This window comes from Anser cygnoides, chromosome 2, assembly GCF_040182565.1.
Source record: "Anser cygnoides isolate HZ-2024a breed goose chromosome 2, Taihu_goose_T2T_genome, whole genome shotgun sequence".
NCBI classification, from domain to species: Eukaryota; Metazoa; Chordata; class Aves; order Anseriformes; family Anatidae; genus Anser; species Anser cygnoides.
Genome location: NC_089874.1, coordinates 54,345,081 through 54,361,657, shown reverse-complemented (window position 1 = coordinate 54,361,657; position 16,577 = coordinate 54,345,081). Strand labels below are relative to the sequence as shown.

The window sequence follows — 16,577 nt, the reverse complement described above, 5'->3', positions numbered from 1 at the left end:
GATCAGGCATAGTCCTCTCATGAAAGGGTGTACTGTAACTGTAAACATTAAGCAATGCATACCCCAGCAGTTCTGGAAAGTTAAGCAAGAGTTTTCAAATGTAGCCTGATCAACATTTAGAGAACAGTTTTTGCAGAAAGCTATCTGTGAACACCAACTTGCTGTTACCATGTTTTGCATCCTATTGAATCTTACATATAAGCCAAGTGAAGCATCCAGAACAGGTTACCTAGTGCTCAATTCCCAGAATAGGTAACTGTTTTGTTAAAACCACCTACTGAAGTTCTGATCCCACCCTTCCCCATTACAAAAGCTGTTAGCCTCCACTTGTGCTCCAGCCTTTTCATCGTGAACACAGGATTAGGTTTTCAACAGCCTCAAATAGAGCCAATACTTGCCAGGCTCCTGTCTGAACCTGCACTTCAGCTTTCCTGTACCTTGGCTTTTCTAACTGAACCTCTGCATAGCTTTTTAGGACAAGGCAGAATATATTTACAAAAAAGTCACAGGCTGTGCCTGAATTCAACCTATACTATTTAACCTGCCAAACCCTCCCTTAATTAGCATTCTAACTACTGGGATTATTTTTATTAGGGATGTCTAGGTACTTCTAATTATATTGGCTGTGTAATTAGAGTTATGCTTGCCTATTTTAACAACTTGATTTTGTTGAATGCTTTAAGTCAGCTGCCTATATTAACATCTATTTAGATTAATTTACAATCCATTTCAGTCAGCTGCCATACTATGATGGATTAGATATTAATGTAATTCTATTGGCACTGAACAAAGTCTTTGGGAAAGGAGGAATATTTGCTTTAGCACCACTGACTAACTACTGTAGTGGTGTACAATCTTCTTTGATGATATATGTGCCCCTATTCTTTCACTTTCCTTCCCTCCCTCAGAGTTCATATATACCTGAGGAAACTTGCCCCCTTAGAAAGATGGCCCACAACATTCAGACTACAAACATGAAGATTCTGTAGTTTCAGTTCAGTAATACTGCAGAAAGACTTCAGAAAAATAAGACTTACAAACAACACAAAATAGATTTTTAAAGTCCTTTATTAATCTGAATATAAAAAGACAGAAGTTGCCTACGGTATAGGACAAAGCTCTTGCTTCATGAGGAAACAAAATTTTCTTTACAAAGTGAAAAAATAAATACCCTCTTAGAGTAAGGTTTATATGCTAATGTGTCATAAAAAAGTAGAGTTTTAATATTTTGACAAAATGTCTGTGCAAAGAAACAGATGCATAAACACACTTACTGCTACATTAAGGCAATATGAAAAGTATAGTCAGAAAGTTTCAGTAAAGTGACAGTGTACTTTTCTAGCTTCAATTAAGCCAGTATTGCACCCAAACATGGTCTCTAGTTCCTCTGTATCCTGGAGATTATGCTAGGAAACTGGAGTCCAAAATGCCCAAGTAGGGGGGTGGAGATTAAAGACATTTTAGCAGGAAATATCCTAGCCAATAAAGACAGTAACTGAAGAAAGCATTTAAAGTTATACTTAACCCTTCTTTTAGAAAATAATGGTATATGGTTAACAGTTTGATACCAGCCTCCAAAAATAAAGCCAACTTAAAGGGCAGCTGACTACAGCACCCAATACTACCAACCAACCAAGTTGGATATGGGAAACCTTACCCATTGAGAGCTCTGAATGAAGTCCTGCAGCAGTGCTTCCATAGGACATCATTACCAACCAGAAGACTTTCCTGACCACCTGTAGCACTGTGAAATTAAATTCTTCTACCCTTCCAAAGCTATACTAACAGAATTGTTTTCTATTTAAAAAAATTGAATGCAGCTGCTTGATAAAGCCTTGTATAGTTTAAGAACCTTTTTTTTTAAAAGAGAAGTTCTCCCTTTTGAGCAGTTTACTAAAAGCATGAACTATGAGCCATACTAAACTGGTATTTGTAAAAGCTAGTTTCACTATTAAAATAAATGGAATGACTGTACTAAAAAGAATTTGAAGAGTAAAATAAAAGGCTGCATTGCTCTTGCTGGGTATATCAATGTGTATACCACATTTCTCCAGGGCTCCCTAGCTTTTTGGCAACACTGCCATGCTACAAACATATACATCATTTTCCTGTTTTAGTAACATGAGTCAGTTAACAGTTCCGCTCCTGAAAGACATCCCAAGCCATCATGGGCATGCTGAGCAAAGATATTTATGTTCAACAATTCAGTATTTTTGCTTTTGATCATGGATTGGTGCCAGAGTGGTTGCCTTCTTCACAAGAAATGGTTGCAATTCATAATAGTGCAGTTTAAGAAGTACGTGATCGGTTTAAGTTGTACATGCAGATCAGATCACAGTCAGATTGAGAAGACTGGTGTGGGTTGGCAAGTACACATGCTGGACATGCTCTACACGAGATCTGCAAACAGGGCATGACTGGAAAGGAAAAACATTAGGAAGTTAGTTTACTTTGTATTTTGAGTGTATACACTTACTGGAGACATCCTTTTCTACAAGAACGAACACCTTCTTTTAAAGTCTCCATATTTAAAACAGTCCACTGCAAGACTCAGCTAAACCTTACGCTTACCACAGGAGAACTTGCACAGCTAAAACTTATCTTTCAAAGTTATCTGAACAGAACATCCTTTGGAACAAGTTTACTGAGAACAGTTTTAAAAATCAGTTTTGCTAGAATCAGTGTACACATTAATCTAATACACTGAAGTATACAGAAAACCCAAGCTTTTACATATTTGCTAACTTAATGGAATTATTACCTGTAATTGGGCAGCACAGGTCTTACAGCATACTGTATGGCCACAGGGACAAAAAGTTGAATTGATTTCTTCTTCACAACACACCATACAAAGCATGGACTCCTTTAGCTTCCGCAGCTTCTCTTGCAGAGCTTTTGTTTGTTGGCAGCTAAGACCCTCACAGTTGTCACAGTTCATGCTACTTTCTGAAGACTTAAGGGGGGAACTCGGTGGGGTTTGGTCACTTCTAGAAACAAGATCCACAATGCCAGCATTATAAAGAGCTCGTCTTGCATGATCATAAACTTCTTTCGATGTTCTTTTAATGTCAAAGACGTATTTTTTCCCAAGATTTATGTTTTCATTCAGGAAAAGAGATGCTAGGTGGCCCTTTAAGTCTCGACTATACTGCATCATGACAGCACTTGTGACAGTGTCACACCTATAAAACGGCAAGACAAAAAATTGAGTTAATACTAATAAGCCTCCCTCTGCAATTAATTGTTCTCAAAGTTGAAATAACAGCATTGAAATCAAAGCGAAAGACAGCCAGAGATGATATTTCTACATCTTCAAAAATGTGAAGTATCAGGTAAAATAGAGTCAGCCTAGAGAAAGGAATTAAAGCATACTATAAACAGTGAACACTTGCTCGATCTACAGTTCTGCTTAGCAACATCTCTTTACATGGCAATGCCAAGATGCTACATTAAATAGTTCTAATAGTCTTTGGCATAATACCTCTCTCTAGATAAGCTTTTTAGTGAAGATTTGGTTAATGGCATTACTTGACACTAAATACTTTATATACTAGCATTGTTAAATCAAGCCATTTCTATTTGCCACAGAGTGCTCCAGCTAGCCTAACCATGCTTGCCATGGATTCCAGTGATATAGCTAAACCTGCAGAAGCCTATTACAGCATTATCACTTCTCTAGACAACGTAGAAAAAGAACAGGCAGAACAAGGACTACAGCCTCACAGGGCCTGAGTCCAAGATCCAAGTTCACGACCAAATCCTATTGCCTAGCTACAATTCTGCTTAAAGTCAAACTGCAAAGGACAGCAGAAATGACAACCAAATATGAAGACCAAACAGTTAAGACTGTCTACAAAGTTATTTAATGCTTTAACTGCCTGGAAAGAAGTATGAAGAGTGCAAAATAAGAGTGCAGGAGGTGATAATCATGGAGGATAACAAGCCAGGCTTAACATCAGGCTCACAAAATAAACAGTGGTTAGCTGCTGATTAGCTAGGCAACTAACTGATGTTAATTACTCTAACTGTATTACAGTGATCTGATTTGAGAAACTGGATGGGGCTTTGCCTAGCATATGTATCTCTGCTCAAGTCCTATTCTTCTTCTAAGTAATTGAGATCAATGTGGCAGTTAATTTAGGGAACACCACTACTGTCTTTGATGGTTAGTTCTACCTGTGTTGGACCTCACACTAGGAGTGAGAAGCAGTTTCAAAAAAAAAAAAATCAGCTATCAGCAGATGATTACAGCAGCCTTGCCTCAAAGAGCAGAAGGATAAAGACAACTGATAGCTCCTGGCATGAAACAAAATCCTAAGCATGTGAGCAAGGACAGGAATTGTAGGAAGATGATTTCTGGCAACAGGAAGAGCCAAATAAAGGCAAGAGTATACATGCATATGGGCTACACCTACATATTTTGAAAAAAACAGGCTTTCTACTCCTTTGCTCTCATCCTGACTCATACACAGGGACAAGTGCATATATTATGAATTAAAGAAAAGAGCAAGTTTTTATTCTGAAGTGCTATTATTCAGAGTAGTATACTGAAAAAAATCTTGCTTACTTTTCTTAAACACCCATCCCACAAAAATTGAAAGCAAAAACCTGTTCAGCTTCTGTTTGGGCCTTAAGGGAAGATCAAAGCTGACTCTAGTGGCAGTACTAACCTGTAAAATGCATGCGTCTCTGTAATTGCTCTGTAGAGTCCACTTGCTGCCCTTGTACTGATCATCTTAAACAGGAGAACAACACTATTACCAGACTCCTTGGTAACCGTCAGATACACGTTCTTCCCAGACTGCGTTGCCATTTGAACAACAGGATAAGCAATCCTAAGAATTAATACAAAAACAAGTTTAGCTCTTAAAGGGCATTTCCCACAACTTACTATGGTACCTTCTGATACTATGACCTCTGAATTGCCCATAAGGCTGGATTGAAAAAGTTCTGCCACAGAAGTACTTAGAAACCAAGAGCCTTAAGATCAGTTGTCTTATAAGGAGGTAGTGCCCTCAGACCCTACATTGCAATAGGTCCTTTAAGTAATTCACAGAACATTTTTGTCTACAGAAATGTGAGGCATGCCCAGTAGTTCTGAAACATGGCAAAAGTAATTCCACAAAACACGTACCTGTTGATAGGACTGAAGTCATCTTTACAGATGGATATGCCTTCAGGTCCAACACCAATAAGGAGCTTTTGCCCTTCACTGTCTCTAACCGAATGCCACTCTACTCCATAGTTCTCCAGTGTTGTTGCAATCTGTAGAACCTGGTATTCAGCAGAAGCTTGACTGAGACCTTCCAGCTGCTTATGCTTTGCAGTAATGCTGTTGATGAAAAAAGATTAAGGATGGGTGAAGTAACTCAAGGATGTGCCATTACTGTTAGCAGCTTGGTATAACATGCTTTTTAGATGACCTGGTTAAACAGGTTGTTCTTGTGCGTCCACGATGACTAGAAGTTTACAGCCAGATAAAACAGGCCAGGAGCATTTAAGAGAATTACCAAAAACATTGAGAATATTTAGGAGGCAATACCGTACATTTACTTAGAAGTAAGAGCTAAATGTAAACAAGGCTTTCTAATTAACCTTCTCCCTCACCCCAAAGTATTTACTTGGATTACCAAAAGGTTCACAGCAAAAATGCACAGAACAGCATTTTAATATCACAAGGTATGCCCTAAACTGTTGATGCAATAGCATAACAAAAATCTTATACTTTTGGCCCCCATATGATTTGATTCAATTTGTTCTTTTTACCTTTCTAGAATGGTAGTGGTGAGCTCTTTTGCACACAACTCTTCGTAATTGTACTTGGCAGTATTCTGATTATAGTCTCCAAACTTCATCTGTGCCAACAACGCGCTAAGTTCAATTGCATGCTCTGAAGAACACTGGAGATTACCAGCCAGAAGATCCTCCTTTATATGCAAGAAAAACATATGCCTGCAATGGAATTAGAAATGTTTGTTATACAAGATGTTAAAACATTAAGGAAGGCAACAAATAACATAGGAAGTATGTTTGGTAATTATTAATATGGTAATCAAGAATTTACAATGAATGTACCAAATGGTCTGGGCACAGGGGGGAAAAGGACCTCCATCTCATCATTCACTTAAAGATGAGGATACAACTGAAGACCATGCCTAGAAGCACAACTAAAAGAAGTGAGCACCTCAGTATCAGTTTGAACAAAAGCTACTTTAGCTCTAAGGCTACTCACTAACTTCAATTCATTCCATAAAATATCCATGAAAAATATCTGGAGTAGTTATCTAAGTTTAATTTTTCTTCGGTTACTATTTACAAGTCACTTTCACAAAGGAAAGTGTGAACAGAAGCACAACACATTATCGTGCAGCTGGAAAAAAACATGCTTCCTCTACACAGATCAAATGGCTGTGGCACCAGTCAAAAGGAAGACTGCACTTTTGCAAGTAACATGATTAAGAAAGTAACTTGAAATAGCTAAAAGGGTATTTCATTGTGAAATAATATAGAGTGTCTATTTTGTAAGCACATTTGTCATTTATGCTTGGGGACTGAGGCAGGTTTGACAGCTAACTGGAAAATTCAAAGCTGTTCTTAATTATCTAATAGGTTCGACAAATCAAGTTTTCCACCAACTCTAATAGCAGCCTGTTAATCCTGTTAATTCCCCCTATAGCTTACCTTAACTTCCTTATCTTCTGTCAGGGTAGATAACATACCTTTCTTTCTACTTGTTCTTAAGATTCAGAGTATTTAGGGAAGTCAGAAGTAGAAATAACTACGTTATCACCGAAAAAGCTTTCAGTAAGTCTAGTACCCACAGGGATATCAGTTTCCATAGTGATAGGACATTTACATTTCACTTCCTTAAAAAAATAAATTACGTTTAATTTTAGACAAAAACTATGTTGAATCACTCAGTGACGTTCAAGATGCTGGTTAGTGATTCACTTTGCTTCCAATAGTCCTTTTGGATATCTTATATAAGTCCTTTTGTAACACTCTACAGTTTCATTGTAGAAGTGAATAGTTCTACCTTGCCAGCACTATGATCGGTTATATAACCTGCACAATTTGTATTCATTTTTAGTTCTATTATGGTAAATGCTGCAGCTCAGAAAATACAAATAATGTTCCCCCTGAAAGACAGCTCATATGCAGAATTTCTGAAAGGAAAATACTATCATCTCCTAAGCTGCCCCACCATACTTTTCACAGCAATGAGCCACAGCTCCAGCACCTCTTGGCAAGCAGCATGCTTACAGCATCACTGCAGTTGCCACTTAAGCGCTCAAACTGCATCACTTAGATGTCTAGACATGGGTCTACACTTCAGCAGTTTAATGGGGGCCGGGGGGAAGCTAACATTCCCCCCTCCGTGCAGGATGTAGATTTAAGAGGTGAGGGAACAAGAGCTTCAGACAGTACAGCTGTCTCCCCTGTGAGCATGCTACTCCTTGTTTGGGCTCCTCTTGGAGCCAGTCCCAAACCCCTGCTCCAATCCCCCTCTCCCACCCTACTAATTCAGAGTTCTTTTGGCTAAGGCCACACAAAGGCATAGCTGCAGCTTTTCGAGTGGAGAGGTTGTACACACATGTGTGGGCTCAATTCATAAAGCCAATCAAATTATTTGATCAATTACTGAAAAGCTATGGCTAAAAACAAACAGTAGGCATCTCCTTAATTCCGATCACCATTTCATAAAATAAAGCTTTTCCATGCACTCCTGATTCCGTCAGTATGAAAACAAGTTCTCTAGTTGTTAGAACTACATGCTGATTAAACCTATGGTATTTTAAAGAAGAATCTGACAATTTTGTTCTCATTTGTTGGCACATACAGCTGCCACAAGTAAATGCTTGTATCTTTGGTTCGCTTACTTTATGCATATGACAGCACTGACTACACAAGGAAAAGTCAGTGTTCTCTTGCTGGGAGGACTGCACGAACATCAAGGGGGAGCTGAATAAACAAGAGATTACTCCTGCAGATACAGACACAGTTACAGTGGAAGCATAACTTGTCACATTCACTGAAGTGCTTGCAATAGCAGAGGTAGACAACCAAGTTTAAGGTGCAACAAAAAAGCAACACCAACTAATGTGCAGTGACCTAAGTGGCTCGTACAGCATAAGAGAAGACATCTCAGACTAAGCTACTGTACATTTTTAGGGGACGAAAAGGAAAAGGGCATGGCATGCATAAGGGACAGTTACTGCAAGCTAACTGAAGCGATGCAAGGGCTTACTGTAGCCAGGATATGATATGTCAGAAGACAAAGCCACCCACATTCCAGGGTCCATCTCAAGTGATTTTACTCCACCTAAAAACAAACCATGGCTGGTTCCAGCCTATTGCTAAGCCACACCCACAACAGCACAGGAACTAATTAAACAGAGAGCCTGCCAGTGAAACTTGTTTTTGAATGACAGTGGTTTCTCTCTCCATACTGACCTGCTGCAGCACTTGCCCTGAACTAAGGTTCAGGTAGCAAATTCATTGTCCCCATGTTCCACCCCCCAGCCCCCCCCCCAATTTTAGATCTGTAATATGTTAGAGGAAGGAATTGCATTGAGAAATTGAAAGATTGTGAAAGAATGAAGGCTGCAAACATCTTATATACATGAAAAATGATTCTGATTAGTGCTGTCTGCCCATCTGGCCTTTTTAAGGGTCTGTTTCTCCAAAAGTACATTAATATCCACTGTAAAATCATCTCCCTTCAAGGTTAAGCACAACACCAGTTAGATTCTCAGATTATAAAAAGATTTTCCATTTTACACAAAATGAAAGCCTTTATCTTTAAACAGAAAGGCAAAAGAATGCACTTCTGTTGCCGAATACGGTCGAGCAAAACAAAAACATGAGGAGCCCTGAGGCAGTTAATCATGTAATTCTGCTAAGTCTAACTGTAAAAAAGATCTGCTACAATCTATTGTAGAAAAGCCGGTCATATTACAGATGCTATTACTTACCACAAAGTATTTAAGTTTCCATAAGTTAAATTCTGACCTAAAATGAGATTTTTAAGGAAGTCTAGCACTTAATTGACTGTTTCACCTCATTGAATCTCTAGATAAGAAAAAAAATCTGGGCTTCCCCCACCACTAAGGATATTCAGGCAGCTTGAAGAACTAACAGAACTTTCCATTGCCCTGACAAAGTCACTTGTGTCCTGAATTCTATACAGGACAGCACCGGTACAAAAGTCAGTGTAACTTACAGCATTAGTACCCACAGCCCAAGCAAACCTCACACTAACTAGAATTGAACACAGGAATATCTAGAGTATTCCCTTTCAATTTGGTATCTGAAAATAGCATATAGAAATACTGATTAGAGGACCAAGCTTCATGTTCATCTAAGTTGTACTTCGTTAGTCACTGCCCAGACAGAACTTCCTCCTTTTCAAAGGAAGAAAAAGCAGCTCTAGACTTGGAACAGTCAAGTGTTTTCCTCAAGCACCCGTTACACTGGTGATTTTATATTCCTTTTGTCTTCTTAATACTGCCCCAGTACTTTTCATACGAAGTTGTGTGTATTAAAACACTCAAAATCAATTGTAAAGCAATCATTAATGTACTTGTTAGTTGCACATAATTTGATACAAATGCTTTGGAAATGGGAGGTTGCAACAAGATTTTTATTGAAGTAGTTCAGATGGCCCATTTTACGAACTACAGCTACCAAGCCTGGGCCACAAACCAAGTGCTTCTTCCCTCTCTCAGAAGCAGTTTATGAAGGCTGACTATATGGATTGCTTCTACCAGAAATACAGGTCAGTACTTCATTATAATTTTATTATTTTTTTTTTAAACAGAAACAGTTTAAAATGAACACATTTAATGAAAATTAAAAACTCTGCAAAAGTGCTATTAGAAGAGTATATGCAACACAAAAGTCATTTGTTTCATAAAAACGTCATTAAAGACAACTATATACATTAGGATTCAAAGTTCTGCACTGAAAACTTTGTTCCTACTACAGTTTAAAAAAATCAAAGGAAAACAGTGCAAATAGAGAAGTCTATATTCAAAGTTAGGTTCTAAACTTCGCTGCCAGAAGAAAAAGTGGCAAAACCCAGTCTGTTACCAATAAAAAGTGTCTGTATGACTAATACTTCCTGAACTAGAAATATAGCCAGGAGAACCCATCCTCTTGCCAGACTCCCGGCAAGAGTCTTCAAATATATCCCAAGGAACTGCCTGTCCTACCTGGGGTATGACAGTCCTTACCACAGGGAAAGAATCTTTCCTACTGTGAAGTAATTTGCAACTGCGTAGTCTAAAAGAATCAAAGAGGCATAATTGTTACCCCTAAAAATATATATTGGTAGTAAAGATCATAGCAATAGCATATTCTATTTTTAGAAGCAGATATAAGCCCTTAGATATGAAAAATAAGCTCTGCAAAGTTACAATTGTATTCATCAGTATGTTTACTCTTATCTGCTCTCAGCAGAGTGGGTGAGAGGTTACTAACTGCAACTCAACTCCAGTTCAGACAAACAGATCCACTAAACTCACCCTGGTGTTTATTACAGCAGGTTTTTATTGCATGGTAACAAATACCTTGACACTGCTGCACTGGCTAGCCAGTACTGCAGGATAATACGATGTTTTTCCTTATTTTCTAACTACTAACCACTCAACTTTTACAAGTCAGCTCCTACTTTTAACTAGTTCATCATTACCAATAGGAAACCACAAGTGAAATCACAACTGAAATCACTGCAAAAGCATTTTGTAAGTGATTCAGATACTTGAGAAGTAGCACACAACCTTTAACAGCTTCAGTGACAGTTACTGATCTCAAAGTTGTCAAAGTGCTGCTTTGCATGCTTCATGAGACCGTGTGGCCTGCTAGAAGCTGACATGTTGCTTTAAATCGCCATGGCTTATATAAGAACACTTGACTTTGTCACATTACACCAGACAGCAGCTTTGCTCTTTCCAAGTACACAGAGGGATGCCTTACGCTGCTCAAGCAGCCATTACATCAACACTCACTCTCGTTGCACGCTGACTTCCCCACACTGGCCCCTCAACAAACCACCACTTCCCCTGGGGTGACCACAGCCACACTCCACTGCTGGGGCTCCTGGCAGACGATGCCCCCAGGTGATCCCACACGCGCCCCAAGCAGGAGGCTCCCCGACAGCCAGAGAGCTGCATCCCAGCTCCCTGCTCGAGTTAGGGAAACCAGGTGGCAACTTTGAGTCACTGCTGAAAACACTGCTTTTTCAGCCATCTGTTGTGTGACCTACCACAAGAGACACTGAAAACCAGCATGACGTACGGCAGAGCTTGTGGTCTGGATCTAGGACCAACACCTATAGCTTTAAGCAAAAAGGGAGATAACAGCCTTTAGCAAGCCAATGTGATTCTCCGTTCAAAAAACATACAGCTATTCAAACTGCTCTTAACAAGCACGCTGTTCGCATTTCAGACTTGTTTAAAACTCCAGTTGACAGCAGCGTATTAAATTTGAATAGCGTTCTTGCACTGAGGCACTTTCATTCCACTGAAAACAATTCTAAACTACAGTGTCCTGTGGTGAAATTCACTACCAGGCAGTCAAATAAAAAATTAGAAATCAAGAACCAAAGAACAATAGAAATAAAGCTTAACCCTGCATAAAAGGAAAGTGTAGTGCAAAGGTTCCCCCTCCCCACACACGACTCTCCCATTCACAAAGCACTTAGCGAAGGTGGCTTGTTGCCATAGTGGTCAAAGATGCAATTATAACCTTGCATTCGCTGGTAAGAAGGCTTCCTTGCATAAGGTATTAAAAATGCATGAGGCTGCAATCTTCTGCTGGATTGCACGCTGATTAAAGATAACAGAAGCACGGGCTGATGATGTTCAGTAGCCAGATCAGCTTTTTACACAGCATGTAGAAACCTGAGTGTTAAAATGCTACAGAAACACACAGCCAAGCTCTAAGTGCAAGACAAGGATCTCTTTAATGAAGCAGCGAAACTGGTGTTGACGAAGCTTCCAAAGTATATGGAAAACCAAAGAACAAGTCAGTCACAGCATTCGCTATTAGTCATAGCAAAGCATTATCAACCAAATGATTTCAGAATTACTTGCAACTCCCCAGACTTCAAACACAGTCTCAACACACATCTCATAAGGAAAATCAGGTTCAGAAGCTAGATGTAAGAGACATGAGACTTCCTCAGCTTTCTTCGCACAAGGACTAGAGCATAACATTCAACATTGGAAATGCCCTCTCTTATTTATCAGCTGGGGACATCACTGTGCTAAAGGAAGCCAGAACAGCCACCACTATTTCTTTGTCAGCTAGTAAACTGACTTTGCAAGTAGAGGTAAGAAATAAGTTGTCAGTTGTAGCTGTACAGCTCATTTTAATCATTTTCTGTGATATACCTATTGATTTAAAGTTCAATGACAGGTTTAACAAGTTTGACTCCCCCTTCATCCCATGGAAACTTACATGCAAACTAAAATATGACTGCATGGCTACACACACATTAAATCCCTAAGCAGACCCAAAAAAAGGAAGCAGCAAATTCACTGTAGCTCAATGTCAACACTACAGAAATATACATTAACCACGGGCACTACAGAATTCCAGGTCTGTTACATGTAGACTAGCGGGTATAGACAACTAAAATGCAGCTAAGGCAAACTATTTCACAACATGGATTTGCCTTTAACAACAATAAAAACATTCAGGACCGAACAGCTTAGCTGAAGCCTCAGGAGCATTCACATTTACAAGACAGTGGCAATAAATACTAGCTTCAATGGCTGTTTCTCTCCAACAGTTTAAGTAATTTCCATCACAGCATAATTTTAATAGATCTCTTGATGACTGATGCTCAAGTGATTTTAAAGTTTGTTAAAGTATTAATTTTAGACCAGTCTTAACTCATACATAAAACTCACACCAGCTACAACCTTTTAAAGTCACCTTAACAGTGGAACATACGTCTTTGGTGTTCACACATACAAGCTCTGTTGCATTCTAGCTACGCAACTTGTCTTTTAGGCCCTTGGGGTATGTTTCACCAGTTCAAGCTCTTGACTTACACAACCTGCCAAGTCTTGCATTGATGGTGTTCAAGGTAGGAAAACACAGGTGTCTGCAAAAGCCTTGTAAAGTGGAACAAACATTCAGCAGCAACAGCAAAAATGCCAATCATTTGTTTTAGGTTTCCTCAGATTCACCCTGATTTGCTCTGAGTGTGGAGACGCATCCAATAGATCCACTGTAACCTCTGCCACCTCATCAGGTATGAGATCACGTTGCTTTTGTTCCACATAATCCTTCATTATTTGTTTTTAAACTCTCTTAATGAGAGCAAGTATAAGAAAACAAGTTTATTTCAGGAAGAATATCCCACAAGAGCCCAAAAGATATACCATGGATATTAGTTTTTTTTCCAAAATAACGTACATCAAAATGTGGATGTTAGAATGTACTTGCTTAACTAAATCTGTTACAATGTTACTTCAAAAAAATATACACACTGCCTTGTCTTAACTCAATGTTTTTCCTGAGATATACACCAAATCAAGCTGTCAGCCTCTGACCAAATTCACTGTACAAACATTCTGTGCAGAACAAGTGTCATAACCATGGTCTTAATTCTGAAAGTACCAAGTCAAGGTGAGCAGTGAAAACATGCTTTGGCATTCCCTTCTAGACACTAGGTTTTTCCTCTGTTTATATTTGATGTACTACCTAAAACTAACCGGAAAAAAAAAAGTGTTGAGACCAGTTTTAAACATACTTGCTCACTTTTCCTTAAAGAGAACCCAACTGCAGTTAATGTGGTAATGCAGTAATCAAACCGATGGAGTGAAAGCAAACATTTGCTACTCATCTGAGAAGACCAAGCCTTAAGCCCGGAGAACAGTATAACAATTTAGTTAAAAGGACAGGCCACAGAAGCAGCAGAACAGCTGTTCTTTTGTAGCCTCAAAGGGCCTATGGCCATCTGAAAGTTACTGTAATATGATCCCAGACAAAAAGGAATTCAGCAAGTTTTTGCTCTGTGGGAGGAATTGTTTCCTGCCTTTCTGTACCAGTGGTTTAGAACGACCTACAGTAACACCACTGAACAGGGGTTACTATCGGACACACAAACACCATATAAATAACTGGTTACTGGTGGCTTAGCCTTTTCCAGCACCAGTTCCTCATGGAATTAGCTGCACACCACTTACTCTTCCCCACATGATACTTACAATAATACCACTTTTTAAAAAAAATGAATAATACATGTAAACAACACTGGAATTTTAAAGCTGTGCTGAAAAGTTGAGCAAAGAATACCAGAAGATGGAAGAAACAGAGCCTCTGCATAATCATTTTCAGAGGTTACTGAAACTGAGAACAATAAGTTTGCTTTACTTACAACCATTTCTACCTTACCTCGTCTGTTCTTGTAAGATAAGATGGGGCTCTACAAAGAACTTGACTCTTAATTTTAGTCGATAAGGAGCTAAACCATCCATCTGCTGGGAAATCCTGTTCCTCAAATTCAGCCACAGATTCTCCCCTTTGCTGCCAGTGAACTGCAGTCCAAAATAATCAACTTCTATAATTCCCAGCCTCCTGCAAACCTGAAAGAAAGAGGTTCTTCATAATGAACCAACAACACAACTGGACAAAAAGTAGTATCAGACTGAAAAACTGTTTGCAGTGTGAGTGGTCTGAAACAAAAGATGGGTTGTTTGTAGGCACCTTTTTACAACAGATTAGTTGATGGATTTTAAATAGGCAGTGTACAAAATGGTACGCTGACAAACATAGCGTGTAAAATGGGAACTTCCCCGCTAGTAAATACCAAGATGGACCTCCACAGCCAAATCCCATCCCCTTCGGTCCTCAAGGCCAGGCACTTAAGATGAGCCGATTTCCAGCAGGGTGCCTGTTATCCAGCAGCACAGCCACCAGCACTTCTGAGGCAGGAGGGGGAGAAGAAGTACATCCCACAAGTTTTATTTAGATGCCACCGACAGACTTGGCAGCTACGCTTGGCTCCCTCCTGCCTCCATTCCCGCAGCAGGCGGGGAAGGGCGGCAGCACCTGGGCGACAGGCTGAGCCCCCAGCGGGGCCATGTCAGGATGGGTCCCCCCGTGTCCCCCCAGCCCTGGGGGGGGGGCTTTGGGGGGCAGCAAGGAGGCCGTGGCCTCCCAAAAGGGGGGGGGGGGAAGGCAGACGGGCCGCGACCGAGAGATGCTGCAACCCCTGCATCCAACATGGAGGAGGGGAAAAAAAGGGGAAGAGAGGAAAATAAATAAATAAAGAAAGGGGAAGGAGCGGGGGGGGAGAACGAGGCCTCCCCGCACCCCCCTTCATGCGGGGGGGGCCCCGCCCGCCATCAACGGGGGGGGGAGCGCGCGCCCCCCTCAGGCCCCAACGGTCACCGGCGCCCAACGGCCGCCCCGCAGCGGGCCTCACCTGGTTGAGGCAGTCCTCGCCGTTGGCTTTGGCCTCAACCTCCACCTCCATCACCACCGCGTCTGGCCTGGTCACGTAGCACAGCATGGTTACGGCCGGGGCCGGCTCCACCACAAGCGCACCGAACGGTGGTCGAGGGGGAGGGCTGCTGCTGCCGCGCGTACACCTCTCCCTCCCCCGTCGCCGCCCGCCCGCCGACTGCTCTCAGCAGCCGCGTCTCGCTCGCTATATAGCCACCCTGCGCCTCCCCGCCGCCCCGCCCCCCGTTGGCGAGGCGCCGCGCGCCGCCGCCGCCTGCCAATCAGCGCCGCCGGCCCCGGGAGCGCGGAGGGGAGGGGGCGCGCGTGGCGGGGGCGCGCGTGTGGTGGGGCGCCCCCTGCCGGCCGGCGGCGGCGGCGGGCCGGGTGGGATGGCAGGAAAATGGGGGGGAAAAACTGCCCTTTTGGGGCTCACCTGGCACCGCCGGCAAAAATCCTACCGTAGCTGGGTGTGGAGAAAAGCCTGCGTTCTCCACTCCTCCTTCTGTTCCCTTTGGAGCGGATGCGGGGAGGAGGTTTTCACTTAGTATCAGTTTTGCTCATATATGTGGCGCTGCTTCTGCACAATTTCTGTCATACTCGGAGGGCTCCCAAAAATAAATTACTTATTTATCCATGTCACTTGTAACTAGGAACCTGTTCACGAGAGGGTTTCCCCTCAAACCCTCTCCTAGGAGAGGGTATAGGGAGAGATGGCTCTTCTCCCAGAGGTCTCACCTCCGTACACATCGATATTCTTTCCGTGCTTTCTTCTTACCTGACGTAACGAAGTTGTTCTTATTCTGTCTGTAAAAGTGCTACCCTGCTTTGAAATCTGATAAACTCTGAGCCCTAAAAATAGCTCACAGTAGTAAATTGCACAGACTGGTTAAGGCCCGTGTAAAGTAAGCGTTGCTTTTCAAGGGTGTCATCTGGACACTGCTGTCACAGAAATACATTCCCTTTTGCAGTCTCCCTGTGATATGTTATTCATGCTGTACAGAAGACAGTAAAGGACCAAAGCCTGCATTAGCACACAGGAGACAACTCCGGTGACGAGTGCCCGTTGCAACCCTTTGGGTTCTGCCTGAGAGAAAAATCTGAAGCCTCTCACAGCC

The 16,577-nt window shown here is 41.3% G+C and overlaps 1 protein-coding gene across 1 annotated transcript; it reads right to left on the bottom strand.

Annotated features, from left to right (window-relative positions):
* Positions 1-1,050: 1,050 nt before the first annotated feature.
* On the bottom strand, positions 1,051-15,666 carry MYLIP (myosin regulatory light chain interacting protein). The gene is made up of 7 exons (XM_048057946.2): positions 15,443-15,666; positions 14,410-14,600; positions 5,767-5,952; positions 5,135-5,332; positions 4,671-4,835; positions 2,762-3,182; positions 1,051-2,417 (listed from the first exon to the last, which is right to left on the bottom strand). The coding sequence occupies exons 1-7, from the start codon at positions 15,527-15,529 to the stop codon at positions 2,328-2,330; spliced, it is 1,338 nt and encodes a 445-aa protein (XP_047913903.1). The 5' UTR covers positions 15,530-15,666; the 3' UTR covers positions 1,051-2,327.
* Between the last annotated feature and the right edge of the window lie 911 nt (positions 15,667-16,577).